Source organism: Columba livia, chromosome 10 (genome assembly GCF_036013475.1).
Source record: "Columba livia isolate bColLiv1 breed racing homer chromosome 10, bColLiv1.pat.W.v2, whole genome shotgun sequence".
NCBI classification, from domain to species: Eukaryota; Metazoa; Chordata; class Aves; order Columbiformes; family Columbidae; genus Columba; species Columba livia.
The window spans coordinates 13,892,489-13,919,509 of NC_088611.1; the positions used below are offsets into that span (position 1 = coordinate 13,892,489).

The following is a 27,021-nucleotide window of genomic DNA, read 5'->3' on the forward strand; positions in this document are numbered from 1 at the left end:
TGAGCCTGCCTCAAACAATGGGGTGCCCGGAGGCTGCGCTTCCTGCTGAGCGGCGGCAGGAAAAGGCCCTTTTCCTGCACATCCTGAGGACGCCGTTCCCGGTGCGAGGCGGCGGCAGCGCTTTATTTCCGGCAGCAGAAGGAAGACGAGCCGCCGGCCCCCCTCCCGCACCGCGTTCCCTTGGCGGGGGTGCTGCCCCCGGGCAGGTGCCGCACGGCGCAGCCCCGGGCGGCCGCAGCCGGGCTGGCGGGCACCGACCCGGCTCCACCTGGCTGAGGAGCGCCAGGAGAGGCCAACCCGCTGCCCCCGCCCGCTTTCCGGCGAGCGCCGCCGCCGGCCCGGCCCGCGCCCTCCTTCCCCGGCGGCTTCGGCGCTCCCGCCGCCTCCAGGTGGGGCGGGTCCCGGCCGCCGCAGCCCTGTCCCCCCGTGGTGGGGGCCGGGGTGTGGCGGTGCCGCCTGCCCGCTCCCCGCGGGTGTGAAGGAGGGGCGCGGCGGCGGTGCCGCCCTCTCACGGCGGCCGCCTTTCCCCCGCGGAGCCTGGCGGGGCCGGGCCGTGGCGCTCCCCCCGGGACGGCCGCCAGCTGCCGCGGCGGCATGAGGATTAAGGCCGTCGGCGAGCGCGTAACGGGAGGAGCAGCCGGTCCCATGGGCCGCGGGGCTCCCCGGGGCCGACGGGTCTGAGCTGAGGTGAGGTGCCCGGCGTGGGCGAGCGGCGCCGGGGGCGGCTCGGGCGGGGCGGGATGGGGCTCGCACGGGGCTGGCAGCAGGTCCAACGCTGAGTCTAGTGCGGGCTGGACACTGGCACAGGCCCGGCACTGGGTGTCGGGCACCTTCCCGAAGTGACTGATCCTCAGCCAGGGTCCAGGGGAAGGGTAGGGGCCAACAGTGTTTTGGGGGAGCCAGACACCGCAGCACAGGGTTTGGTTTGGGCTGGGGATGGGGTGCGCTGTGATCCACTCGGGATCGCCCCATGCCCTGGAATGCATGCCAAAGGGAAGGGGAGTTGCTTTCTTGTAGGGATCCGAGTACCCTGGCAGGTCAGAAACACTCTGGGCTGTTGGAAGGTTCCTCTCATCGCTGTGAGTGTTTCTGAAGAAGCAAGACTGTCTTCTGAGGAATCTTCCTTTTGCAGGACGTGCGTAACTCAATTTTTCTCTCCCCCCACCAGGTTTGTGTATTTGAGAAGCCCAAAGCAGTTCTCCTCAAACCAAACAGGTAAAACTACTTGTATCGTAGGAATATTGCTAACAGCTTCAGTTGCTAGCAAGCATGCAAATTTTGGCAAATTATAATGCCAAAAAAGGATTTTTAAATACAGGCCATCCATTTATTTTTTTTCTCAGGACGTTTAATGGTTCAAAGCAGGGGTGTTTGTTGTTATTACCAGAAAGGTATCCAATCTGCTTTAGAGTATATATTTATGTGTGGGGCTCTAGTTACAATTTTATGTATATAACTCAGTATTTAAAGTTTCTTTGACATTATGTTAGCTACTGAAAACAAGCATCTTGAAACAGACTTAAGTCTGACCATTTATTTATGACTGCATAGTTTTCCTTCAGCTAATGATTAGTTTCTTCCAAAGTGGGGAATGTATTATTTTTATACTTATTTTTAAACTAAAATTCTTCTTCTTCTCACCCCTCCCCCCCAATACTTCTACATTTTTATCCTACTGACTGGATGTTACATGCTCTATACTTAGTTTCCACATTTGAACTTTCAGGATCCCTTGGGATTCAGCTAAAGTAAACACACCCATTTTAGTTTGACTGTGAGTTGGGAGTACGTAATAACCCTCAATGACTAATGATTCAAAGATAATCCTGACGTTGCACAGTCTAGCCTCTTACTGAAAGTTTACTTTTCATAGGAAAAAGAAATCACCCCAGAAATACAAGTACAAATTCTCTGAGTACGTGACTGACTTTGGCAAAATATTGTCTAATATGCTTGAAATGTGCTATGCTGAATATATGCTGTCTTTTTTTTTTTTTTTTAAATAAGTATAGAACTCACAGGTTGCCATGTTCATGTTGCTTGCATTTGGATTGCTGCTGCAAGAAATTCTGGCTAATTCCCAAGCTGAAAATCTTACTGAATTAAAAAACATTCCAGAAGAGCCATTATATAGCTACAAAGCTATCAACTTGCCAGATGAACATATTCCCTACTTTCTGCACAATAATCAGCATATTGCTGGCATCTGTAAGCAGGACTCTCGTTGCCCATATAAAGTAGGTCTCCTTGCTTGTTTGTTTGTTCACGTATAATGTTGGGGTGGTTTGTTCTGGGAGCCATGGTAGTTAAAGGTGGTGATGAATTGGTCTCCTTGCCAATTGGTTGCTTCCACTGAGAGTTGGAGTTGTTGCTTTTGAAATAGTTGTATGGGGCTCTTCCTGAATCTGAGGCTTTCACTAGACTGGGTTTTTAACATACTGTTTTGCGAGATTTTTATCCTCCCTCTTTTAACTGTTACAGAGCTGAAACGATGATCTTAATCTTAATGACTCCGGCACATGCAAAAGGAGTTTGAACTCAGTACAGTTAGTAGTTTCTAGGCCCGTGATTTTTAGCCTGCTGCAGTACTTTTGCGGAAGTGCCAAGGGTATAGGCAAATCAACAAAATGCCGATTTAATCTTACCCTGTGGTTGCATATAATCTTACCCTGTGGTTGCACTGTCCTTTGTGCGAGCGTAGCTCTTTTACCTACTCATATATCCATCAGTGATGTGAAAAGTTTGGAATCCTACTCACTGGGTCAGGAAAAGTGGTTGTCCCAGAACAGACATATTAAAGACAAGGATAGTGTTGCTGTGCATGTGTCTTTGGAGCCTCTGTTGTGCATAAAGACTTTGGGTGTTTGTTCTTAAACTCCATTAGAAAACAGACCAAACCAAAAGTAGTTTCTGTGAGATTTATTACCAAAAGGTAGTTTATAAGCTAACAACTAACTTAGGGCATTTCCCATTTTACAGTTGCATAACTTGATTCAGTTATTCTGTGTTACAGAAATACTTGAAGAAACTAAAATCCTGCTGGGGTTATGAGAAATCTTGCAAATCAGATTACAGGTTCAGTTACCCAGTGTGTGATTATGTTGAAACTGGATGGTAAGTGTCATGTTATGTGTGTAAAATACAGTATATTAAAAAAAGAATATAGTGCTCACTTTCATATTAGCTTGAAGTTAACATTATTGTGATGTATAGAGTTTAAAGGATGATTTTTTTTGTGGAAATATGTGTGCGTCTATATATGTGTGTATTTACATGTAATGTTTTTCAAGATGATTTAAAGAATTTAACTTTTTAAGGAAGAAAATACTGTTTGAAATACTTTCTGACACAATGTTTTCATTATTCTGATCTAGCCTTGAATTCAGATTCCTAAAATAACTCTGGATTTCCTTTCTGAGCTTTAAAAGCAGAGGAAAAATGTGAAAAAAAAATTACATCCTTTTACGGAAGAATAGCTTTAAATTGTCATTGATACTTTCCCTTACATGCAGCTGATAAGTTGCTTCCTGTTTTGCATCTTAAATGTGAACAAAGTGACTGACTGGCTCTTCTTTTCCACTTTTAGTGGAAAAAAAATATTATCTGTTAAAGTTATTACTGGAATTGAGCAATAGGCCTTGATTATTTTCCCTCTCTCCTTCATACATCAGGGCAAGTGACATTGAGACAGCCCAACAGATATTCTGGAAACAAGCTGACTTTGGTTACATTCGAGAGAGGCTCAATGAAATGAAAACCCACTGCAAGCCTGCAGCAACAGTAGGTATTTTTGATAGATGTGATAGTTTTCACTATTTTTAAACATAATTTTTGTTGCTGACAAGATCCTACTCTTTCTTAACAGGGAGATTCATCTCTGACCTGTTCTCAGTACCTTCAGCACTGCAGAGCAACAAACTTGTACATTGATTTACGAACTGTGAAGAGAAACCATGACAGGTCTCTGATTTGCTTGTTATGTAGTAAAACCAAGGGACGGCAGGGAAAAGGACTCCAGAATTTGTTTAACAAAGCTGGTGTGCTTGTTGCCGTGAGCTTTACTGAGCTTTACAGACTTGTTGCTGAAGTCCTGTTGAGATCTACACCTTTTGTTTGCCGCTGCTGTCAGCAGTACAGGTTATTTAAAAACCTAAGCTCTTACTTTTATGGAATGATAATGGGTGATTGAAATCCTGCTTTCTGATGGAAGAGATGAAGACTTTTCTGTGTCTTTAGTCATCTCCTTTCTTGATCAGGTGATGTGCAAAGTAGAACTGGTTTTGTATGAGGCACTGAGAGGACCTTTCCTATAGTAGGTGCCTTTATACCAGAACCAGGAATTACATTTTTAGATACAGTGAGACTGGAGAGAGATCTGAACATGAATCTCTTCCATCTCAAATTAAAATACTGCATATTGGAAAACAAGGTAAAAAAACTCCATACCACTGATACTGGCATCACTGATTTTTCCTTCTGCCTTATCTTTGAAGTCAGTGTCTTGGGTACGTGACTTGAAAAGAGCTGGTTCATGATTCTGTTGCTGATACCCTTCACAACAGGTTTTCTCATCTTCTCAGCCTATCCTAAAAGCTAATTTAGGCAGAGCTTTTAGTTGGCAGTTCGTTTTCATGCAACTCCTTCTTGCACCTAACTCTTCGTATGCTGTATAGAATTCCTAGTTTACTAATTGGGTTATGAAATCTGAGGTGATTTTCAGTGAGAAATTGATATTAAAAACAAATAAAAAACCCAATTAATGCTACTCCTGAAAGTAATCATGTACCAAATCTGATTAAATTTCTCATTTGAGTATGTGAAAATGATTCTTAATAACATTTCTGGGTGAATTAGTGCTGTTTTCTAAATTGAACTCCAAGGACACCACTATCTTTATTGGGGAATTGTGGAAAATGCTTGATTTATGCTGAAGAAAATACTCAAGTGTTAAATATGTGTGAAGTGCCTTTCTAAATTGAGACTAACTAGCGCTGGTTTGAGTGTGTAACTGAGATTGCAGAGCACTTGTAACACTGTTGCACAAAAGCTGATAGACTTTTCCTAATTTGCATTAGATTCAAAGAAGACTTCTTGCAGAAGGGAGAAATTGGAGGTCATTGCACGCTCGATGTTCAAGCATTTTTGGCTGAAGGTCAACGCAAGAGCCCTCTGCAGTCTTGGTAAGAATCATATGTCAGGGCTGCTTCCAAGTTCACTTACTAATATATATATGTGTTTATTTATTTATTTATTTATTTATTTATTTATTTATTTATTTATTTATATTTATATATTTATGTTGCCACTGGCAGCTCTGTAGGGGGGATTTAATACTGAGGAAATAGTTGGTCCTTTGTAAGGTCGATTTGAGACTTCATATAGGGTACGCCTGGTAATTACATCTATGTAGAATGTTCTCAATTATGTCATGTGTAATTGCGTCATGCCTAATTTACTGCAGCAAAAGATCTGAAAATGTCTTGTAATTTGAAGTTCTAACTTTCAGATGTTCTCTGGACAGGGTGCGGGTTGTACACCTGATGTGCGTCTAGGAGGAGACAATAGTTTTGTTGTGAAGTGCCTTGAAGTTTGTACTTGTGTCGTAGTTCACACAGTCCTTGGCGATGCTGGGGCTAATGCAACACCTGATCTGGGTATTTATTCGCACGATGTTCCCAGAGGAGCCTGTGTCTGGAATGGGAAATGGGCAACAGTCTGCAGGCCAAGTGGGAAGTGCAAAGGGTGCTTAGCAGTAGCTGGTTAAGTATCGTGGGTTGTATGTTAGCACTTCAGAGCTGCTTTGCTGGTTAACTGATGAAGCATGAAGGAACTGGAGACATCAAGATACATATAAGAACTCATTTTTATGCTTTTCTTGTATTTTTTTTCCTCATTTTGCATTGATGGTCGGTTTCAGTTAAGAGGAGCTGAGAGGAGGAAAAGACTTTCCTTCTCTATCTGCTATTGTCATCTCAACTGCTCATCCTTGTTGAGATCCAGGAATAATAAATATTGCATCTTCATTCATTATTCTGACCAAAGCATGAAGATCTTGCTGAAGTGTCTTTGCCAATGCGGATCAGGTTGGAGAGACCCACAGATCTTGGCTCTAAGGCTCTTTGTTACATCTCTGCTGCCTTGATTTGTAGATCAAAGGTGCTGCTCCCTCCTGAGATCAAAGGCAGTGTTTAACCTCTTGAAGCTCATAACCTGAAGAACCTTCCATTACAATTTCAAATCATTTTAATTGTCAAACTCTATCAGTTTTCAGCATTCCTGTTAAATCAAATGGACTGGATGAACAGTTCTGAAATCTTAGATGTATGAAGTACATTTGTTTAAGTGTGTTAATGACAAAGCGTGTTCTGTGTGTTTGAATCTTCATAGGTTTGCAGAACTCCAGACATTTACTGCATTAGACTTCAAGCCCCTAGAAGATCAGAAGTGTGATGTTGTTATTGAAAAGCCAACGTACTTCATGAAATTAGATGCAGGTAATTGGTGTCATTAGTGGGTTTTATTCTCCAGAACTGCAGTAAAAAGACCTCATATACAACTTGCCCAATGACATTATGCCTTTGTTATTGTCAAGTTCGCTTATAATGTATTTTTATTTTTGAAAAATCATATGACTTTTAAAGTCCTTTTTTTCTGTAGTTCCATTTCTGAAGTTGGAAACTCAGATTTTAAAACTCTTACGTTTTGTCACAGGTAATAAATAAATGAATCAAACTCCTGCCACTTGTTTTGCACAGTCATTGACTCTCGACTGTGTTTTGACAGAGTCTTTGTGCCAAATACTTTTCTGTATAGACTCTTTGATTTTGGCTGTGTTTCTGGATGACAGTTTTCATACCATAAAACACAAGACATAGGTATGTATGTGTGTTGTGGTATGTTTTCAGTAGTTGAGGATTCTCTGTCCGTTGGGAGAAGAAGCAGTATTCAAAGACAAAGTTCAAGGGAATAAGTTTCATTAGTTGATTAAAATATGTCCCCTCGCCCATCCCAGAAAAGCCAAAATGCACAAAACTAAATACAGACCTTTTTTAATCTTAAAGTTTCAAGTTTAGGTGAAAAGCCACAGGAAGAAGTTGGCTATGTCAGTACAGAGCGCTCTGGTGAATGCTGTGCAACGCTCCGCCAAAATCCTTGAGAGGGGCAGCACCCAAGCCAGTGGTTTCTGACGTTTTTGGAAGTTCACCAGCCTTTTTGTTCATGCAGCATATTTTGCAAACAAATGTTAATGAAGTGGGGGTGTTCAGGTTGTAGACATGCAGAGAAGCTGCTGTGGGGTAAGCGATGGTTTAAACTGCATAGTTGTCTGCTGTGTTCTGATCCTGCGACAAACTGTGAACTGGATTGTCCCTCTTCGCCTGCAGGCCAGTACCTTATATCTTAAGCAAAGTTGTTGCAGGCTCCTGAATAGTTACGGTGGGAGCATTGCTGTGCTGTCACTTCGTACCTTTGAGAGGGGTGGTCTAGCTGTGGCTCAGGAGGTGATTTTGTCCAGCCCTTTGATTTAAGGGAGGCAGGGGAAAAATGCTGTTTGAGCAGCATGAGAGGCACAGCAGCCAGTTCCTATCATGGCAGCTCTTCTTGGTCAGAGGCTTAGAAATAAGGACTGTGTGCACATGGTTCCAAATCTGGGATCTGGTCTTCACCAGCAAGGAGACTGGACTATGTTAGTTCCTTTGTTTCATGGTAGATTTTTATGCACCATGGTCTTAAGGTATTAGATTAAGAAACCAAGAATGAACAAGAATGCTCGGAGAGAAAACCTGAGGAATTACTTGGGCTTTGGCTCATGTAAAAGTACAAGTTCTGTCTTGTAGTCTTGCAGACAGAGCTTCTCTCAACCCTAATAAAGCAGAATTAAGATCAGTGCCAAAGGCCTGGGTTTAGTGTTTCCTTTATGTCTAACTAGCTATTGTTAAAGCAGTAGTTTTGTTCATATATCTCTGAAAGCAGCTGCACACTGTAATGAGAAGTAGCATGTGAAACTTATATTTTTCTTATGCTGTCTTTTGACCACTCTTCTAATTTCTCTGACCTCTTTAAAAACATGTTTTACTTCAAATTTCTTACCTTGGTTGCTAAAGGTTTGCTTTTTTAGGGTGTCTAAGAAGCATTCAGTCAGAAGCAGGGGAAAACTAATAAAAAATGCAGGATACTATTAAAGAAAAAAAATGCATGAACCAATAAATAGTGAATAATGTATTTTGCTAACAATTCTTTCTTTCTCAGGTGTTAATATGTACCATCACTTCTGTGATTTCGTCAATCTTTATATCACGCAGCATATTAATAATTCCTTCAGCACTGATGTCAACATAGTCATGTGGGATACTGTAAGTCTGTTGTGCTTTTAACCTATTTGTAAAGGGTTGTATTTCTGCTTTATAGAGACCCTGAAGCTTTTGGTAGACAATACATAGCTTTCTTGTGGGCTTAGCCATGTGGAACCGATAAGTTTTTGGATCTTGTTAATACAGCTGCATGAACAATAGTTAGGTAACAGACTTTTGACAATAAGCCACGTGCTGTTTGAACATAGCTCATCTTTTGCTAGTACATAATTATGCTTTTTTTGGTGTGACCGCAAAAATAACATGATTTGTTTTTCTAATATGTGGCATTTGTACATTTCATGCTGTTTTCTGTAGACTTTTTTTCCTCTGAGAATATTGAAATAGATTTACTCAAAACTACCCTATATTTAAAAAGAAATGCAGCCTCGCATCTTTTGAAGTCAGTAATGTGCAGCCTGTAATAAGGAAAACAACTAAATGAAATTCGTATATGTATCAAAACAGAGTTAAATTCTTAATTCCTTTAAGTATTCTTGCAGTTACTTCTCTCAATCGCCTCTTAGAATGCCACGATGACATATAAAGCAATTTTTAAAGTGGGGCTATTTCTGCAGTACTGCTGAGTTGAAACCATGACTGTTTTTAAGAGTAATATTATTTTTTCTGGCCAGTATTCAAGTTGTGTAGGAGAATGTTAAACTAAACAACGAAAAACTAATCAATTTGTAGCATACCAGGTAATATGTATAATCAAGTCCAGAAATAACACCATCCTTAACTACAATATTGTCCCGTGCTTGTCTCATTCTCATAAAATCCCGGGTTCTCTTTCTGAGTATTTACTGTAAGGACAACTTATATTTGATAGAGAGCTGCAAATATCGCCTGTTAATTATTTAATAAGAAACCTCTTTGGTGAGACCCTTTTTTCTAGTTGTCTTGTATTTTGAAAGCTGAACTAGTGCACCTGCTAGATCAGCAAGTTTTCTAGGTGTTATACAGGGACCTGTTAATCTGGCTCTGTTGACTTTCTGAAAAGATCAAATGTGTCAGACAGCCCTGTAAATTCTTTTGAAAAGCAACTCTTTTTCTTATATCACATTGTTGAATCAAATAACTTTCAAATGTACCATGCAAAGTAAGTACTGTCACGGTACTATCATTTTAAATGTCTTAACTGCTCAGTCTGCTTCAGTTCCTTACCATGAACAACCAGATGATGGCATCAACTAACTGCTGATGAACTGTCTACATCGATTGAAAGATGGACTTGAGCTTATTATTAATTCTCTTTTATTTTTTCTTGATGTAATTAGATTTGGCCATACTTTCTAGCTACTGTAGAATCAGTGCACTGTTCTTATTAAACAATAATGTTCGTAGATGTAGGTTAAACAAAGCAGAAAATTAGTAGGAAGTCCTCTGGTTGTTGATTTGTAGACTGTCTCTGTAAATACAGGAAAGAAATGTTTATAAAGTACTTCTAAGAAGGGCAGATAGAGTATAAAAGTAATACTTACAGCTTTGAAGATCAGTTCTCTTCTTCTAATCTGAAAGAGCAGTTCTTGTGACAGAGATGGCCAGAAAGCAGTGTGGATTCTACAGTTCATTAAAACTTAATGGCAGAAGAAGAGGAAGGCAGCATCTCTTCAACTGAAGGAAATCTGGCACCCTTTACATTTTTTTACATTTAACTACGTGTCTGTTCTCTTCTGCAGTTATTTGTAGTCTTATTCTCAAAATTATTGTTGGGAATATTTCCACATAACTTTTCAAGCAGCCCGAACCAGCTCCAGAGTTGAAAGGAAGCTTTAAGCAAGAATTGGTACCAGGGCTACTGAGGACATATTTAGTTGCATTCAAAGAGCCAGAGATGGTGACTTGTAGCCCTCAGATGTGTAGGAAATATTACAAATTTGAAGGCAAGAACCCCTGCTGCTGGGCGAATGTTGTAGGGAGTAGATGGGTCTTAAAAGGTTCCACAGAGCATTTATACTGCCCTTCAGAGAAACTTCTTGATATAAAAGCTTGTCAAAGTAATGCAAAACATAGTTTCCTGGCTGTTTCTTCCATCAAATCAGATCATTGCCTTCAGTTTGTGATATAAGTGACCATCCCAAAACAGAGGCAAATGTGAAACAGGCTGGTTGTGACTTTTTACTTCCAACATTACTGTTGCACTTGAATTCCCAGGTGTTTTTTTTAGTCTCAGGAGTCAAGGTTCATGCCTTCTACCATCTCTGTGTTTTTGTTACTTCATATTTACCTTGGGTTCTGTTGTCTCTGGGGAAAGTCATAGGTTCTAACTTGGTTCTAACTCAGAAATTCTAATCTGTTACTGAAGGAGTTGTCTAGATTGCTGATGTATAGAACCGTTTTATTAAAAATTTACTACTTGACAGGTAACTTGAGTTAACTGCCATTGTAAAGGTAGGGTTTGTCTGTGTTCTGTGCTAGGCTGTCCCATGGTGGGGATGCACATATTAACTGTATGTTAAAACTCACGTACAAAACTTGTAAATCATTAAGAGAGTTTTATGTGTTTGTGTAATCATTATGCCCTTGTGTTTTTTCCTTTCCTCCTAGAGCTCATATGGCTATGGTGACCTGTTCAGTGAGACATGGAAGGCATTTACTGATTATGAAATAATGCACTTGAAAACCTTTGATTCTAAAAGGGTATGGAATTTTATATTTTGTTTTAATTCATAGTCACTATGTAGCAAATATGCCAGTTTCTCAAGTTTGTGGATGTGGGTGTTTCAGAGGAAAGCATTAATACTTTCCATGCATATTTAATTTGTGTAACATGAGTATTCTATCTCACAAATGAGACAGAGCTGTAACCTGATTCTGTGGCATGTCTGTGCTTTGTATAGATGGGCCTAACTTTTGTGTCATCTGGGAGATGGTATTTATATATTGGTTTTACTTCTGCAGGACCCATTACTGAAATTAAGGGTTTTCAAATGGTGCTGTCTTTCTAGTATCCTGATTCCTACTGAGGTGTTTATCTTCCCCTGCAACTGTTAGTATACCTGCTGCTTATCATTAAAAAAAAAAATCTACTCTCACCAAAAATTTACCCATTCATTCAGAGCTCATTTTGGTCTTTTAAATCCCTTAAAACCTGTCTCAAAGTCTCTACTCTCTAACTGGTTTCTTCTATTTAGTTCGTGTTTGTTCTGTTTTGGGGATGGTTTCTTTACCTCTTCCCACACCTGCGTCTGTAACATCTTTAGTGAGAGCTCTTCTGGGATCAGGATTGTCTTTGTTCTATTCATTTGCACAGTGAAGGAAGTGAGGATGTTCTTGACAGGAACGTGTAATTGCGAGCTCATTATAAGCCATGATCCCACTGAATGAGCAGGGGCTGTGCCAGCAGAAGGTAGCAGTGCAGTGTAACTTCTTGTGATCTTCCTTTGCAGGTATGCTTTAAAGAAGCAGTCTTCTCATTACTGCCTCGGATGCGATACGGCTTGTTTTATAACACACCATTGGTGAGTCCTTTTTATCCATCCACTGTGTTAACTAGATGTGTGTGTGACAGTATAGAATCTGAGCTAATGAATCACTCCAATAGCTGCATTATCATGAAATGTACTGCCCTGAAAGCCTATGCAACTCCTGGTGAAGTGATCTTCCCTAAAGATCAGGCTTTTGAAGTTACTTTAGCTGGTTGATAATACCTGTTTGTGTGTGATCTTGTATGTCACAGCTCATGAGATGCATTTTATTCCTCTTTAATGGTTGGGCACTGGGAACTTACTGGTATTTTTGCAGAGCCCAAGAGCTTGTACACCAACAGACTTTCCTGGAGATATTAGCTCATGTGTTCAGGCTGTAACACTGTAGCGAGAGTTCTTTTTCTTTCTAAATGAACGTACCACTTATGTTGCAGTGAATAGTGATATGTTTAGCGCAGTGCATGATACTGGGCTTTTGTTCCACAAGAATGGCAAAAGACTTGACCACAAAGAGAGGTTTTCTGAGCAAAATAACTTTTCGTATTAACAATTTTTTTTTTTTTAATTTCAGATCTCAGGCTGTCACAGTACAGGGCTATTTAGAGCATTTTCTCAGCATGTGTTGCACAGATTAAATATCACACAAGAAGGACCCAAGGTATGATAACTGAATAATAAAGCTGTAATATGGAGCTGATGACTCTTACTAGAGAAACAGCATTAGCAAGCTGGACCTAGTGAGACATAATGGCATATCACGCACTTTTTTTCCTTTAGCGTGGTGCTCGGAATCTTTTTTCCAGTAAGTCAGCCTGTTCTTTAAAGGCCTTCAGCAAACATTTCTGTATGTTTGTGACAGTTGCCCTCATGTCTTATTTTCATAGGACAGACTTTAGAACATCCTATTTCTGACCCTGGGATCTCTTCCCCAGCTCCGTTCTCTGTGCTCAAGGCTTTTGTGTCCTTCCTAGTTAAGGAAGATACGTGGTGCGTGGTCAGTTGTGGAGCAGCTGGCAAGGTGCTGTCCTTGGCTCCAGCAGAGCGGGTCTCACAGAGCAATGTAGTGAGTGCGCTCTTTATCGATCCTCAGAGCTGCTGCTGAGCTCAGAGCAGAGGAGGAAATGTTGAATTTGGTCCTTCCGATCCCTGCCTGGTACCATCTGGCCCTGGGCTTTTCTCTTGTACACACTGTTAGGTTTTGCAAATTGTTGCAATGGCTGCGCTGATGGATAAGGCAGTTCTGGGCTTCTTGAAGTATTTGCTAGAGAGTAGCCTACATATTATCGCTGAGGGGCACACATTCAAAGCACCGCACAGGCATTTAGTTATGCTTCTCCTGCTGACACTAATGGGAGTCATGCAGTTAAATCTCTCTATTTCATTTGGAACACACCCCTGTGAGTCCAATTAATTTAAAGAGGTAAAAAGAGGAACTGTTATAGAAGTAAAATATTTTTTTCCAAGCCATCCTGAAAGCTGCTTTCAAAAACTGCCATATAATGTGTAATACAAAGGCTCTTTTATACTGAATTAAATAAATCTTTCAGAAAATGTTTTATACTTTGTTAATAGTCAGACTTTCACAAAGTTTTTGACACTTTTAATCTGTTGGAAAATATGATACAAATTTTGAGGTGGTTACATCATCTGTTACATGGGGAAGGAACATGTTTAATTGCCCAAATCCTTGTCAAAAGTAAATATGGAAGCATTTGAGGTTTGTTTAGTGAGGCCTGTCTCATAGCTAATACACTGCTGCTTCTTTCTTTTCAGGATGGAAAAATTCGAGTCACAATACTTGCACGTAGTACAGATTACCGGAAAATATTAAACCAGAATGAGGTATGGTCCTTTTTATTTTTAACACAAATTTGTCAGAACTTTAATTTTGCTCATTGGATTGATATTTTTTTTTTTTTTTATTTTTTTTAATTTTTTTTTGGGGTACAGCAATGACATCTATCTGCTGACAAATCTTGGACAAATGTGTTCAGTTCTAATATAAATTTCTTCTAATATGTCTTTTAACCAGTCTCTATGTCTGTACACCACACACTGAACCTTGCTGTCCTTTTTAAATAGCCAGTGGAAGATGACAGATGTAATACTAAAAGTGTTTCCTCTTAACAAACAGACACTACAGAGCTTCTGATAAAATCAGTTTTTTTTGCTTTCAGATTATCTCATTTATTTCTAGCATCCCCAGTGTTGAAGACTAACAAAAACCTCTGTTATACTTGCAGATTAAAATGCATAAGCTATTGTGTCTGAGTATGTGCATTCAAAACTTAATGAATTTTCATATTGATTCGTGTTTTCAAATCGTGCAACTTAGCGGAACTACGGTGTGGCTTCTCTCGTGGTAAAATGACAATATCTAATGTTTTCATACCGATGTTCATTTTTAGCTGCTTGTGTCTGACAAAAATGAGTTTGCATTATCAGCCTCACCTTATGTAGGGAGAAACCGAGGCTTGTTTGATGCAGTAGCTCAGTGGCAGAATAGACAGAGCTCAGATGGCTGATTTGTGCCTTTTCTGCGAGACTGTCCACAGCGCATGCCTGCACTACTACATGTAGTGTGTTTTCTGATAATGAACACATGGCAGAAAGGGAGAAGTTAATGTTATCTTTACTATACTTTTGTAAAAGAAAATGCTTGGCTGCTTCTCCCTCTCCTGTTGGCTATGGGTTGGAGACTTGGAAAAAGCCCTTTTAGGATAGAAGCCCAGGCTTTAGCCTGGTTTCACTTCTCATTTGAGTAGGAATCTGACCTGGAAAGGTATTTTTGAAAATCAACCTAGCTACCAATTTGCTTCTTTAGGTGTTGGTATATCTTCTGGAAATTCAACCATGTCTTCCCACTATTCCTGGCAAAACTCCTACTACTTTAAGTGGTTTAGGATTGAGTTGTGGAGCATGTGAAAGTCAACAGTAGCATCTGTGAGAGGGCAGGAAATCTGAATCTCCTCTCCAGGGTTTACTCTGCCAGGAATAACGTGTGTGGCTTGGATGGGAAGGCACAAAAGGAGGGGAATGGCTCCTTTATACAGCAGTAATAGCATGTTCTGTCTCACTCATTGTAATTCCTAGTGGGTGACAAGGAGTGTGTAAAATGGTCAGGAACGCAGGGGAGGAATTAATTGAAGGAAAACATAAAATAATTTTGTTTTTATTCTCTTCCTTAGCTTGTGAATGCTTTGAAAACAGTATCAACATTGGAGGTCAAAGTGGTAGACTACAAATACAAGTACGTAAGTTGATAGAAGAAACTAGAGTGATCTCACGCTGCCTATGGCTGGTGAAAGCTCTTTGCAGGCATAGCTATGTAAGCCCCAATGTCTGACCTTTGCAAATTCCAAGAACTGGTAAGAAAGGATGTTACTGAGGGGAGTGGTGGGTGAGCTAGTTAAGAGTTCCCATGCTACGATGCACTATGGATTTCCCCAGCTATCCTGCAGCATCACTGTTGTCATAGTTAGAAGCGTTTCCCTGATGTCTGCCCTTACAGCAGTTTAAACTTTATTGTTGCAATTTAAGCCAGTTTCTTTATATTCGCTTCCAAATGGTCAGAGAGGTTGTTATTCTCTTCCTTTCTGATTTATGGACTGTTTGTATGCAAGTGAAGCCTGTTGCACTTTCCCCGTTTCAGTTGTCTTTCTTCTCTTACAATTAAGTATCTTTAGTCCATTCTTTCCTTGTGTGCTCAGGGAACACCTGGTTATTTAAAGCTAATACTTTATTTGGAGCTTACAGTCAAAGGATTTGAGAAAGTGACGGTTCCAGGAGCTGAGAAAAGCCTGGTTTCCTAATTTCTGCTGGATGCCCTTTGCATAAATTCACCTTGGGTATCCACATCTTTAGATGGGAATCATATGCTTCTACATTACATTAAAAACAATTAGGTCTTTTATGTAGTGGGGTTTTTTTTGTTTGTTTGTGGGTTTTTTGTTTAGTGTTTTTTTGTTTGTTTGGGGGTTTTGATTTTGTTTGGTTTTGTGTTGTTTGTTTGTTTTTAGAAGGAGATGCTGCTTTTTTTTTTTTTTAAGGCAAGTGAAAAATGCCCAAACTTGCAGAAACTTTAACTTGGAAAAAAAAAAAAAAAAAAGAAAATTTGTGGAACAGACTCTTGTGAAGTTTTGAAACCTGTCTGCATTTCTTTTAATTCCATGCTGAGTTATTGCTGGCTGCAGCATTTGTGATTCTTGGAATTGTTCCTTGAAAGATCAATTCTCCTTTTCAGTATGCCCTTAAGTTAATTTTGCGCTTTCTACATGAAACTAATCCTTGCTGAGATGGATAGGCATGCCAGATAACCATTTTTATTGTATTGTCTACAGAGAACTTGAATTTTCAGAGCAACTGAGAATTACCCACAACTCTGATATATTCATTGGGATGCATGGAGCGGGACTTACCCATTTGCTCTTTCTGCCAGACTGGGCTGTTGTTTTTGAACTGTAAGTCTGTTTCTCTCTCCCTCTATTGTACACACAACTCGTAATGTCTGTTCTCATGTGTTCATGAAGCACTGTCCATTGCTGGTATTTGACTGGGAATATTTGTCTTGCATTCTTGTCTAGACTTCATTTTTGGCAGTCTCTTCTGGGAACTGAAAGCGAGGAAGCTTTCATTATAAAGTAACTATAGCATACAGGTTTAATATGTGATTTCTTAAGATGTCATAGTATAAATAAAAGGCAGCCAGGTCAACAATTGCGTGGGGAAAACTGCAAAAAAAAGAGCCTCACTGATCAGATTCTACCTGGTGAGTCTGAGATCAAATGGCATTTTGGTGGTCCAGGAGAATTGATGACATGAGGTGCAGTGTCCAGGGTGTGATCCCCCTGAAGGTTATTTCTATACTGCTTGCTGTGCTCAGGGCGTGAGCACCAGCTTGCTGGCCAAGCTGAGCCGTTTACCTAAATTTCTCTGGTAGCTTCCTTGTAAACTTATTTTATCACAAAGTATGGTTGTTAATAGACACTCCAGTTCTACAGAACACTTCTCAGAAGAGCACTGAATTCTCTACCCTGGGAGATTCTGCTTGAAGACCCTGCCGTGGAAAAGCTGTGGAGCTGGTGCTTTGCAGCATCATCTTGGCTTGAGAGTATTTTGTCCAATCTCCAAATTAGTTCAGAAACCCAGTCGTTTTTTACATGTCCAAGATCTGCTGTGGCTGGACAGGGACATGTCTGACATGCAGGTGTGCCCCAGTGTCTCCTGGGCCACATGTTAAAAACAGAGGGTAGCCCTTGTTTTCAATGGATTAGAATTTGTCCATGGTTTTGGTGCCTTAGAACTGGACGACACATGTTTTGGCCTGAAGATTTTTGGGTTTGCTTTTGGATTTTTTTTGTTTGTTTATTTCTTCCCTGTGTCACCCTGGTAAACACCATCTCAGTGGGTAAGTGACTTTTTTCTGCCTGCCCCTAGATACAATTGTGAAGATGAACGTTGTTACCTGGATTTGGCAAGGCTGAGAGGCATTCACTACATCACTTGGCGAAAAAGGAATAAAGTGTTTCCTCAAGATCAGGTAATGACGGAACTGCTGGAAGGGTGCGGTGCTCTATGTGAAGCATTTAAAGGTTATCTTGCTTCAGCTATCAATGTTTCTAATCTTTGAAATAGGATTTTCTTTTTTCAGACCAAATTAACTTCCCTGTTGAGATTAAGAAATCATTTGATATTAAGGGCTGAGGGAAGAAGAGGAATGAAATTAATTGGCCATTAATCCAAGCCATCTATAGCATTGCTGTTATAGTTACTTTGCTGACTCTCTTGCCTCAGAGCAGATCAGTGGATCAGAAATCATAATTTAAAATGGCAGATGCTTAATTTTTTTCTTGCTTTTTGAATGGAAGATGTTTTTTTTTTTTCTGTCTAAAAGGTCTTATTTCACTTTTTCTAGGGACACCACCCAACACTGGGAGAACATCCAAAATTTACAAACTACTCCTTTGATGTGGAAGAATTTATGTACTTGGTGCTTCTGGCCGCAAATCATGTTTCACAGCATTCCAAGTGGCCATTTAGGGTAAAACATGATGAATTCTAAATTAGACTTCCGACTGAAATACTATTTTTAAATAATGCTCCATAAAAATACTGCAACAACATAAAGCAAAGTGCTGGTGTGAAATATGTAAACCTCTGCGAGGGCAATAACCCATTATGAATTTGTCAAACCACTTTTAGCACCATACCTTATCTTTATAATACCACGCTTTAATCCTGGGAGTTTTTGATATGTAAAAAATATTTTTCAGAGCTATTTTTGTTTTTTGCACTGTATTTTTGCATTCCAAATTCATAAATCCTTTTCTTTGTACAAAGATGTGTCCATCCATTTCATGTACGATTATCTGGGGTAGATACTGATTTTGTGATAATTTATGTCTACTATTATGTGAGGAAATGCTGGAGGATGAAGTGTCACAGCCTGGCTTCCCAGTACAGTCTCTCTGGGAATGAAATAGGCCTGGCAGAGCTCCTCGGTTCCTCTTTTTAAGAAGCTGGATGCTATTATACGATAGTTCTGCACCTGCAAGTAAGTATCTGAACAGGAATCACCTTCCCATTGCAAGACACTGCCCAGTATGTTATTTGCTGTTGTTATTTGCAGTTGAGTTACATGCCGCAGTCATTCCAGGATGGCTGGTTAGTTCCTTGCCGTCACCATCCATGTCACTGCTGTGCTCATCCCTGTGTTGCTTCTAGGTTTTAAGACTTTCCTTTGTAAAATAGTGGTTGTGAGAATGAAGTGGTGAAGAAAGCTTTAACTTTTGTTGTTTGATCCAACAGACACTGCAGATTTCTTTTTCAAGTTTAGAAACATTCTCATGTTAGAGAGCAGAATCTTATGGTTTTGCATTTAAATATAAACTTTGATGCTTCTCCCTGTAGTTTTAACTGCTAAAATATAACAGGTCTGCTCAGTAGGTTTAGTCAGTTTTCTATCTCAAAGCAGGTAAATCTTTTCTTAAGTGAATACGTCAAACTTCAGGCAATCTGGGTGTTTCCTGCTTTTTCACATGGAACAGCGCTCTGCAATGGAAAACCCGAGCAAATTGGAATAAAACTTGAGTCTTTCTGAGGATACTAAAGGGAATGGACTTCTAGATTTTCATGATGAATGATAAGATGTATAGGGTGTCTTTCAGCTGCAGCTGAAAGGGAATCAAGTCATGAGGAACCTCATTTTTGGAATAATTAAGAGCGTCATCTGCTAATGTTCTTTTCTCAAAATGTCGAAGTGTTGATCTAGAAAATTTTTGAAAATCCTTCCAAAGCCAGTAGCATAATTCATTGTTTCCAGTGAAGGAAATACTAAGCCAAAGCCAAGTTCTTTATAAAATTCGCTCTGAAGCTGATTGTTGGTGGTAGTGAAGGGAGGAAAAAAAAGGGAGTAGTTCTGTTGTCTTAATTGGGGCCAGAAGGATGTGTGGAAGAATCAAGTTCAATGAGATAAAAAACAGTTTTATGTTACATTAGACATTTTTTTAGGAATGTATTCCCATGATAGACTTGCGGTATAATCACACAGTCTCCGTGTCCGGAAGCAGAGCATACGTTTGTATGCAAAAGCAAGACAATTACAGTAAATACAAACATTTCACTGGTACAATTGTAGATATTATTGACTTCCGTTCTCCAACAGTCATAGGCAATTTCGCAGAGTGTAGATACATTCACTGACCTGCCTATACTGGTAAAGATGAGTTACCGTAAGCATCATTTTTATATAGATCTCTCACGATGTTACGCCGTGCATAGGACAAGCTGGATACAGCTGGTACATAAGATAAATTAAGGTATCTGGTGCAATTCTTGGCATAGTGTATTGTTTTACTGATGGATAAAACTGTTTAACTTTGAAGAACTATAGAAACAAAATTGCACTTCTTGACATGAAAAAAAAAATACCAAAGCCCTTGTGAAACACCATTTCCTGTATTTGTGTGTGTGGTTGGTGGTTGGTTGGTATTTTTTTACCTTGTGGGATTATTAAACAAAAAATGTTTAAAACTTAAGTCAGAAAAATGTCTGAGTTTGAATGAAACCAACTCAAAATAAAGACAACCTTTAACTATGAACTGTGCACAGATATGTGATTTTTTTTTTTTAATAAAAATGCTTTTTACTTTAAAAAAAAAATAAGTGTAATATTTTTGGTTTGCCAGATTTTAGAGGCAAATATTTTAAATAGCATTAATTGCATAGAGTCATGTGTCTCTGCTTTTTCCTGCCGTGTCAACCTGATGTTCTGAGGTCCAATCCGACAGTCATATTGATGCATCTGGGAATCATTCTGAGCTAACGCTGTTGTCTTGCACTGGTGGCTTTGTTGCCTGGTATTTTAAGATTGGTTTGTGGAAAACACTTGTGTATGTTTAACCTTCTGCGCTGCAGATGATGCTGTTGAAGCCGGTGTGTGAATGTTGGCGGGTGCTTGAGTCTATCCAGGAGCAGCTGATGAGAAGCTGCTCTGTTAGGACTCAGGAGAACAAGCAGTTGAATGTATGCCCGAGGGTGTGGGGAGAAGCTGTGGGGACTTAATCCAAAGGTAAATATCCTGCCAACATTCAGCAAATTTGAGTGCAGCTTCGGCTAGTTGATGACCAAGATATTCTTCAGCCTTTAATGGCTTAATATTACTGGGATGCAAATACTATTTTGGTTGATTAGCTTTACAAATAGTCGCAAAATTATCTTGGCAGTAGAAGGAGATTAATGGGATTTTGCCAATAAATCCTGAGAGAGAATTTGGGTAAGAGCAAAGATCTGGCTCATGACTTTCTTAAAGAGGGTCTGGTCCATCTCAGTCTGCCTGGAAATCGGTATTTGAGGGAATTCATGAGACTTTTGGGCCACTTTTTCTTTAGGCAGGGTATAGCTCTGGATTACGTTTTCCTAAACAGACTATAGGAGTCTTGTTCCTTGCTACTTCTGGTTTTGTTTGTTTGTTTTGTCTCCAGTTTGCTGAAGTTTAGAGTCTGTTTAACTGGCACATTAGCATCAGTGTGATGAATTTAGTTTTGGGGCTTAATGAACGTGGCCAATCCTGAATAATTACAGGATTGCTTTTGTTTCATGTACAATGTAAACTGAGAGTTGGATTTGAAATAAAGAATAATTTATGGATGCATATGGTGTCTTTCCTTTTTACTTCACAAGTCTTGAAGAGGTATTTTCAATATTTCTTTGTGAAGTTCTCTGGAAATTGGGTGGGTGTGAGAAATGCTTTGTAATGGGGAGGTGGCAAATCAGGATTGTTAATTTTAAGAGTACAATTATCAATATTAAGGTGATAAATTTTTAAAAGCAATTAGTAATGGAATTGCTTAATTTTGGTTGTTAATCTTACCAGTTTTACCTTTAATGAGATAACTTGTGGTTTGGAATGTCACTTAATCTTTTTTTTAAGCAGGACAGAAACTGAAGGAAATGTTTTCCTTGAGAGCTTTTTATCTGCTCAGAAGGTTCAAATCTGAGGGGGGGATGTTTTTTGTTCATTTCAACATTGAATAACTGTTTCAATTTGCAGTGTTTGCCTTGAAGTTGAGCTCTTCCTTCCACTCCTCTGGACACGTTTCTCATGGACTGAGCTTATTGTTAGAAATAAAAGAACTGCTACTAAACACGCCTCTGGCTTTGGCGCTGGAAGAGCCGAAGTCACTTGGCTTTTTGCTATTTCTTCATCAATTCTTCTCATCCTTCGTGCAGTTCAGTTCCTCATCTTGCAGGTCGTGATCCACCCTGAATGGGAGCTGCCAACTACGGATGGTGTCACTCAACCTGAGTGAGGGCTCTGACTCGTGTCCAGGTGGTTCATCCACAACCTGTGGTTTCAACTATTTGCCACAGACCTGTTTTTCCTATGGTGTCAGGATGGCCGCATGAGCTGCTCGTGCCTTGAAGCAGCCAGACGGGACTTGGCTGTGGTTGAGGGAGCCTTTCTAGGAAAAACTAGAGGTGGAAGAAAGTGACTGAACCAGCCTTGGTGAGCCCAAGTCTGAAGCTTTAGTAACTTCTGCACTGGTGGTATCGAGTAATTGACAGTGGGGGTATCTCAGTGCAGCTGCTAAAAGGATTTTGTGGAGGTGGGGAGGGAGATGCACAGAGAGATCTAGAGGGGAGGTGGAAGGAGGAATGAAAAAGTATAAAGGCTGCAGATGGGTTAAGTGGGCAGAGAGAGCATGATTCCCGAGCTCGAGGCTCAAAAGACCTCTGAACACAACTATAAATGCAGTGAAGTGTGTTGAAACCCCATTGGGACAGAGTCAGGAATGAAGATGGGGAAAATGTTACTGTCACTGACTCAGGAGGGAGAAATGGAAGGACCTGGATTCCCCTGGGTCTCAGCCAGATGAGGAGGGAGCAGCAGCCCCTGCCAGGGGAGTCTTGGGGAGAAGGGTCTGGGCTGAAGAACTGGGGGCTGATGTGCAAGTTGGGCTGGAGAGAGGGGCTGAAAAGGGCAGGGGTTTGGCTGGGGGTGTTTTGCCACAGTTTGGTGGAGCTGACAGCACACTCTCAAATGGTTTTTTTTATAGGCTGCTGTCCTCTCTTAGAAAAGTGGAATGTTTTTGTAGTATAAAAATAAAATATAGACAAAATATAAACATAATGTTTGTATATAAACAAAATATAATTGATATAATTATTTTTATACATTAAGTATAAGTTTATTTCTGTTATTACGGTTGTTTTCTGGATCAGGGAATAAAACTCCAAAATGAAGAGCAGGCTTTCTCTCTTACTTTCATTTACATTTTCTTGTTTTTCCTTCCCCTTCATATATTTCCACAGCAAATCAAAAGGAGAACAGGTAGCTATTCTGTTCTCAGTAATAGGACACTATTACTGAGAATAAAAATATTTGAATTTGTTTTCAATATGCACAGCCTTTAACATGGAATTGATTTTTTTGACCTGGATTTTTAAAAAATCAAGTCCTGTTTTGACCCTTAGGAAAGGATGTAAAACAATATAGTGCAAAAAAATGTATAAAGCCTTTGAGTCGAGGCAAAAGAAATCAATTGTCTAAAGCTCAGCTACCCCATCACTTAGAATTTGAGTTGGTTTATTAGTTCCTGAACATCATCCCTCAAGAACTTGCAATCTGCTTTGCCTGGTTATGCGTTGGTGGGCAGTGATGTGCCTGTATGGTGGGTTTAAGTCAGTCCTGTTGATCTCCCCAGCTTTTCAGAGCCCACTCGCCCAGTGTGGTGCTGGAAGGTCACAGCCTCAGCCAAGGTTTGCTGCTTGTCCCGGGGTCTCTGTTGACTGGAAATGTCTTTTTTCATGGCGTGGACACCCCATTTACAGGTAAGAGAGAGCAGCATTTACTACCTGTTTCAGCAGAGTGCAGAAGGTGGCACTAGAGCCCTTTGCAATGTCATCTTGGTTGTTCAAAGGGAATCTCATTTCAAATGCGGACAGTCAGCTCACCCAGGGCTCCAATAGAGCAACTACTCCTGTAGATGATAATTTTGTTTTGCCCCCTTCCTGTTTGTAGGAAGAAATGCCTGGAAAAAAATTAATCCAGGGAGATTTTAGGCTTTAATGTAGGATTATTCAGATGCTATAATATCAGAATATTTTTCTTCAGTTTTTCTTTAAGCAACTTAGTTGGTGTTGAAAGATAATTTTTGGTTATTCTTTGGTAGCAAAATGCCATTTCTCATTTTTTTGTAAAAACATTTTGTACCAAACCATCAGTTTTTCCAGATAATGCAATTTCTGTTCTGTTGCAAAGTCTTGATTTTCACGTACACAACGGCATTACCCAGTCTTGCAATATATCGTGCACCTTCCACTACCTCATTACTTCTCCCATTTAGTTCGCTGTGGGGTGTGTGTGCGTGCATATGCATGTGGTGTAATTGAAAATGTAGACCACTGACACTCAGAAAATAGTAAGACAATACTGGAAAATGGTGGAGTTTTTCTTTCTGTTAAAAAAATACTATGAAGGCATTTGTTTTTAAAGAAAAATATTTGAGCTTTGGACATTGCCCCTTTACCAAACTTATCCCACAGTTGGTAATTAAAAATATAACTGATTGACACTTCTTTGCCGTTTTACAAACCTTTGAGCTGCCCCAGGGAGGGCTGTGTGGTCCTGCGTTGCCTTTGCTCGCTGGTTAGAGCTGGTGGAGTTGTTTCCTCTGCCTGTTGTCTGACCCACAGCTTTCAACAGCTGAGCAAAATAAACATAAGTTTTAAAAGTTAATACAGGGTGGTAATTGTTCAAATTACCTTGCAAGAAGAACAGAAAACAGGTGAGATTTGTAATATGATGGAAATACTGAGAGAAAGCAGATACTCTCTCTTTCAGTGATGCCAGAGTGATATGTCCATCATTAACTTCAGTGTTTGAACTGGGGCTCCTTGGGGTCCCTCTCTGGGCATATGTCATGAAAACCTGGAAACACTTGTTTTCCTTCCAGGGATGTAGGGGTAGGGCAGACCCTGTGGCACGAGTGGGGCTGCCCTGGGCAGGGGAGGGCAATAACTGCTACCTATTGTCATCTCTATGCTGTCATCCGTGAGTCTGTGTCAGGTGAGGAACGTGAACAGATCCTGAATGTGGAGTGCAGTTTGTGTGCAGCGCTGGTGGAGACTGCAGCAGGGCTCATTCCTGTTCAGCAGTTGATTATTTTGCATCCTGCAAATAACTAAAATCCTTGTCATGGTCATGTGTCAGGTGCAGGAACCTGTCCTGGCCCTTGGGATGTGCAGGAGGTGTTGGGGGAGCCAGGTCTGTGATGGGGATGGATGGTCACGCTGGCCAGGGCTTTGTGAGGGTGCGAGCACGGCGGTGAGCGCTGTTTGACATCCTTCATTACCCCATCGAGGACTCGTCACATCAGTCAGGGAAGAGGCGTGTGTACAGAGCTGACAGCTCTGAATTGTTTCTTCACCAATTACCGTGCCAAAGCCTTGATAGTGTAATGAAATGTGCCTCCTACCTATCACTTCATCTTTGTCAAACTGACCGGGTGTTCTTAGTTTGTTATGACTGGGAGAACTTCAGCAACATCAGAAAAATAAGCAAGCTTGCCTCTGGTGTAAAAGGCTCCAAGGCAGAATGGATGCTGTTAAATAAAGACACCTCAGTCCAGATGAAAATGTACATGGAAAAAACCTCGCAGGCTGACTGAGCCCGCAGCTTGATCTTCATCTGAGATCCAGTGGGGGATGAGAAGTGTAGGAACTCTTCTTTTGCTAGACGTCTTTATACTTAGTAAAGTATTCAGCCCTTCTTATAATTTATTCATTGTGGTCTAACATAGTCTAAAATATCAGACCTTCCCTTTCTGTCCTTTTACATACGCATTCTCTGATGCCTCTTAATTCATTATTTAAGCAGCCTGCATTCTGCTTTACAAAACTACCTTCTCCCTGGTAGCTTAATATTGTTGGTTATTTGTGTATCTGTGTCAGCAGTGTTCCAGCAGGCACAGGGCAGGGGGGGATGCTCTGGACCCTCTGCCCTCACCTCCAGTGCCCGCATCACTCTCCTGCTTGGTGAGGAGCAGAGACCTTGGTGGCGAAACGTGTTGGGCAACCAGAGCTCGTGTGCTACAATTCCAGCAAAGCACCTGAGTCCATGCTGAAGTGATGCTTGAACGTGTGTTGCTTTGAAGCCTGGGAGCTTTTCTGAGGGAGAAAGTGGCTCAATGGCTCTTTAGATGGGGAATGAGGCACTGAGGCTCTTGGTCCGCAGACAGCTGGGTGGAAACCCCACTCCTGCTGGGACCTGGAGTCCTGGAGCACCCGTCCCACAGCAGCAGCTGCGTTAGCTCTGGGGGAACCAGGGGATTCCTTTGATGGAGGTGCACTTGGAGTACAAAGTACTCCCCGCCTTGTCATTAATTACGAAGTGGGATAACTGTCAACAGGAACAATTGCAGCTGAAAAGTGTGGCTGTACATTTTGAAGTCTGAGCGATGCTTTGATTTGAATTCTTGCAAGCAATCAGTTTACTCCCTGGGTGTTTGAATCACTGCCAAATATGCCATTCCCCAGCCCCCCAGTTTCTGTGTGTAACGTCTGCAGGTCTGCATCCAGGAACCGTGACCCCAGAAGGCATCAGGCTTATTTGTAGCACTACTTTTCCCTAACAGAAGAAAACTATGTAGTTAATCCAATGCAGAATATTAAAACGTTTCATTAAAAAAAAAAAAAAAAGCCCAAAACGTAAAAAGCCCTAATTAGATTATTGAGGGGAACACAGGTAGCCCAGACTTCCTTCTAATGCCCTTGGCTGCAAAACACCCCTGGATATTATTTATTCAATGTTTTTAGTGTTCCACCCAAATAAAAACATGGGAATATTTGACCTTTTAATGCATGCTTCAAAGTAAACACTTCCAAATGGGTATGTAATAAATCAATCATTACTTACTTAATAACCATAATGTTTTCCTTTCGAGCCAGGAACTCATGAGAAAGTCCAGGATTTAAAAAAACAAAATTGACAGCTCTCTGGTCATTTAATGTAAACTGTGTTTTATTGATCAGATTTGAAAGCATTTAATATTAGCTTCATGGAATGACATCAGCTGAGGATGCTGTTTTCCCTTGGAGACAACAGTGGACAGTACAAACCCTGTCTGCGTGGTCTTGGTCCCTGTGGAAGGGACTTGGCTGAGGACATCCCAGATCCCACTGACTCAGTACTCAGCTAAAAATTTTTACCTTATGTTAGCACATCGTAAAAAATTTTACTTCTTTCCAAGGCTTTCTGGGTTTTGTCCTCTCTTAATAATACAGTGTTTACTTGTTCTCGTATTTACTTTCTAACAGCTCTCCAATATCATATTTACACAGTCGATACTCTTCTGTTGGCAGATCATTTTTATTAGAGCAGTTTATTAAAGCATCTTTCATGAGAATATATGCATTGCAATGCTGTGTCAGAGCACTGCTGCACAAGAAAGTTTTCTCCTGAATGCAGTAATATGGTGATTTGCTTGTCAAATTTCGTGCTTGGGACATTTAAATGAAGAAGCATGAAAAGGAATGTGACTGAAGATCCTGTGTACAACCTTGTGCTAATCCTGCTATGGGCAAAATCTTACTGGACATCAAAACGTGAAGCAACTATAGAATTTCCTTGCAGCTTTTTTGGCCCCCAGCATATCCTTCCATCTTTAAATTCCATTTTTAAATTCCTGTCATCTAAGGTTTGGGGTTTTTTTCTCCTTACTAGAAGAGATGACCAAGTTTCT

General features: G+C 40.6%; 1 protein-coding gene across 4 annotated transcripts; it reads left to right on the forward strand.

Moving 5' to 3' along the window:
- Positions 1 to 465: 465 nt before the first annotated feature.
- EOGT (EGF domain specific O-linked N-acetylglucosamine transferase) lies at positions 466 to 20,930 on the forward strand. Of its 4 annotated transcripts, none has more exons than XM_065075437.1 (17): positions 466 to 687; positions 1,169 to 1,215; positions 2,013 to 2,237; positions 3,014 to 3,114; positions 3,672 to 3,780; positions 3,866 to 3,960; positions 5,076 to 5,180; positions 6,388 to 6,494; positions 8,248 to 8,351; positions 10,899 to 10,991; positions 11,741 to 11,812; positions 12,351 to 12,437; positions 13,553 to 13,621; positions 14,968 to 15,029; positions 16,120 to 16,239; positions 17,216 to 17,318; positions 17,694 to 20,930. In XM_065075437.1, the coding sequence occupies exons 3-17, from the start codon at positions 2,028 to 2,030 to the stop codon at positions 17,838 to 17,840; spliced, it is 1,584 nt and encodes a 527-aa protein (XP_064931509.1). In that variant the 5' UTR covers positions 466 to 687; positions 1,169 to 1,215; positions 2,013 to 2,027; the 3' UTR covers positions 17,841 to 20,930. The 4 variants fall into 4 exon arrangements, with proteins under 4 accessions (XP_064931509.1, XP_064931510.1, XP_064931512.1 ...); XM_065075438.1 differs by having other exon boundaries at positions 468 to 687; positions 2,008 to 2,237; XM_065075440.1 differs by lacking the exon at positions 466 to 687 and adding an exon at positions 789 to 872.
- The last annotated feature ends 6,091 nt before the right edge of the window (positions 20,931 to 27,021 follow it).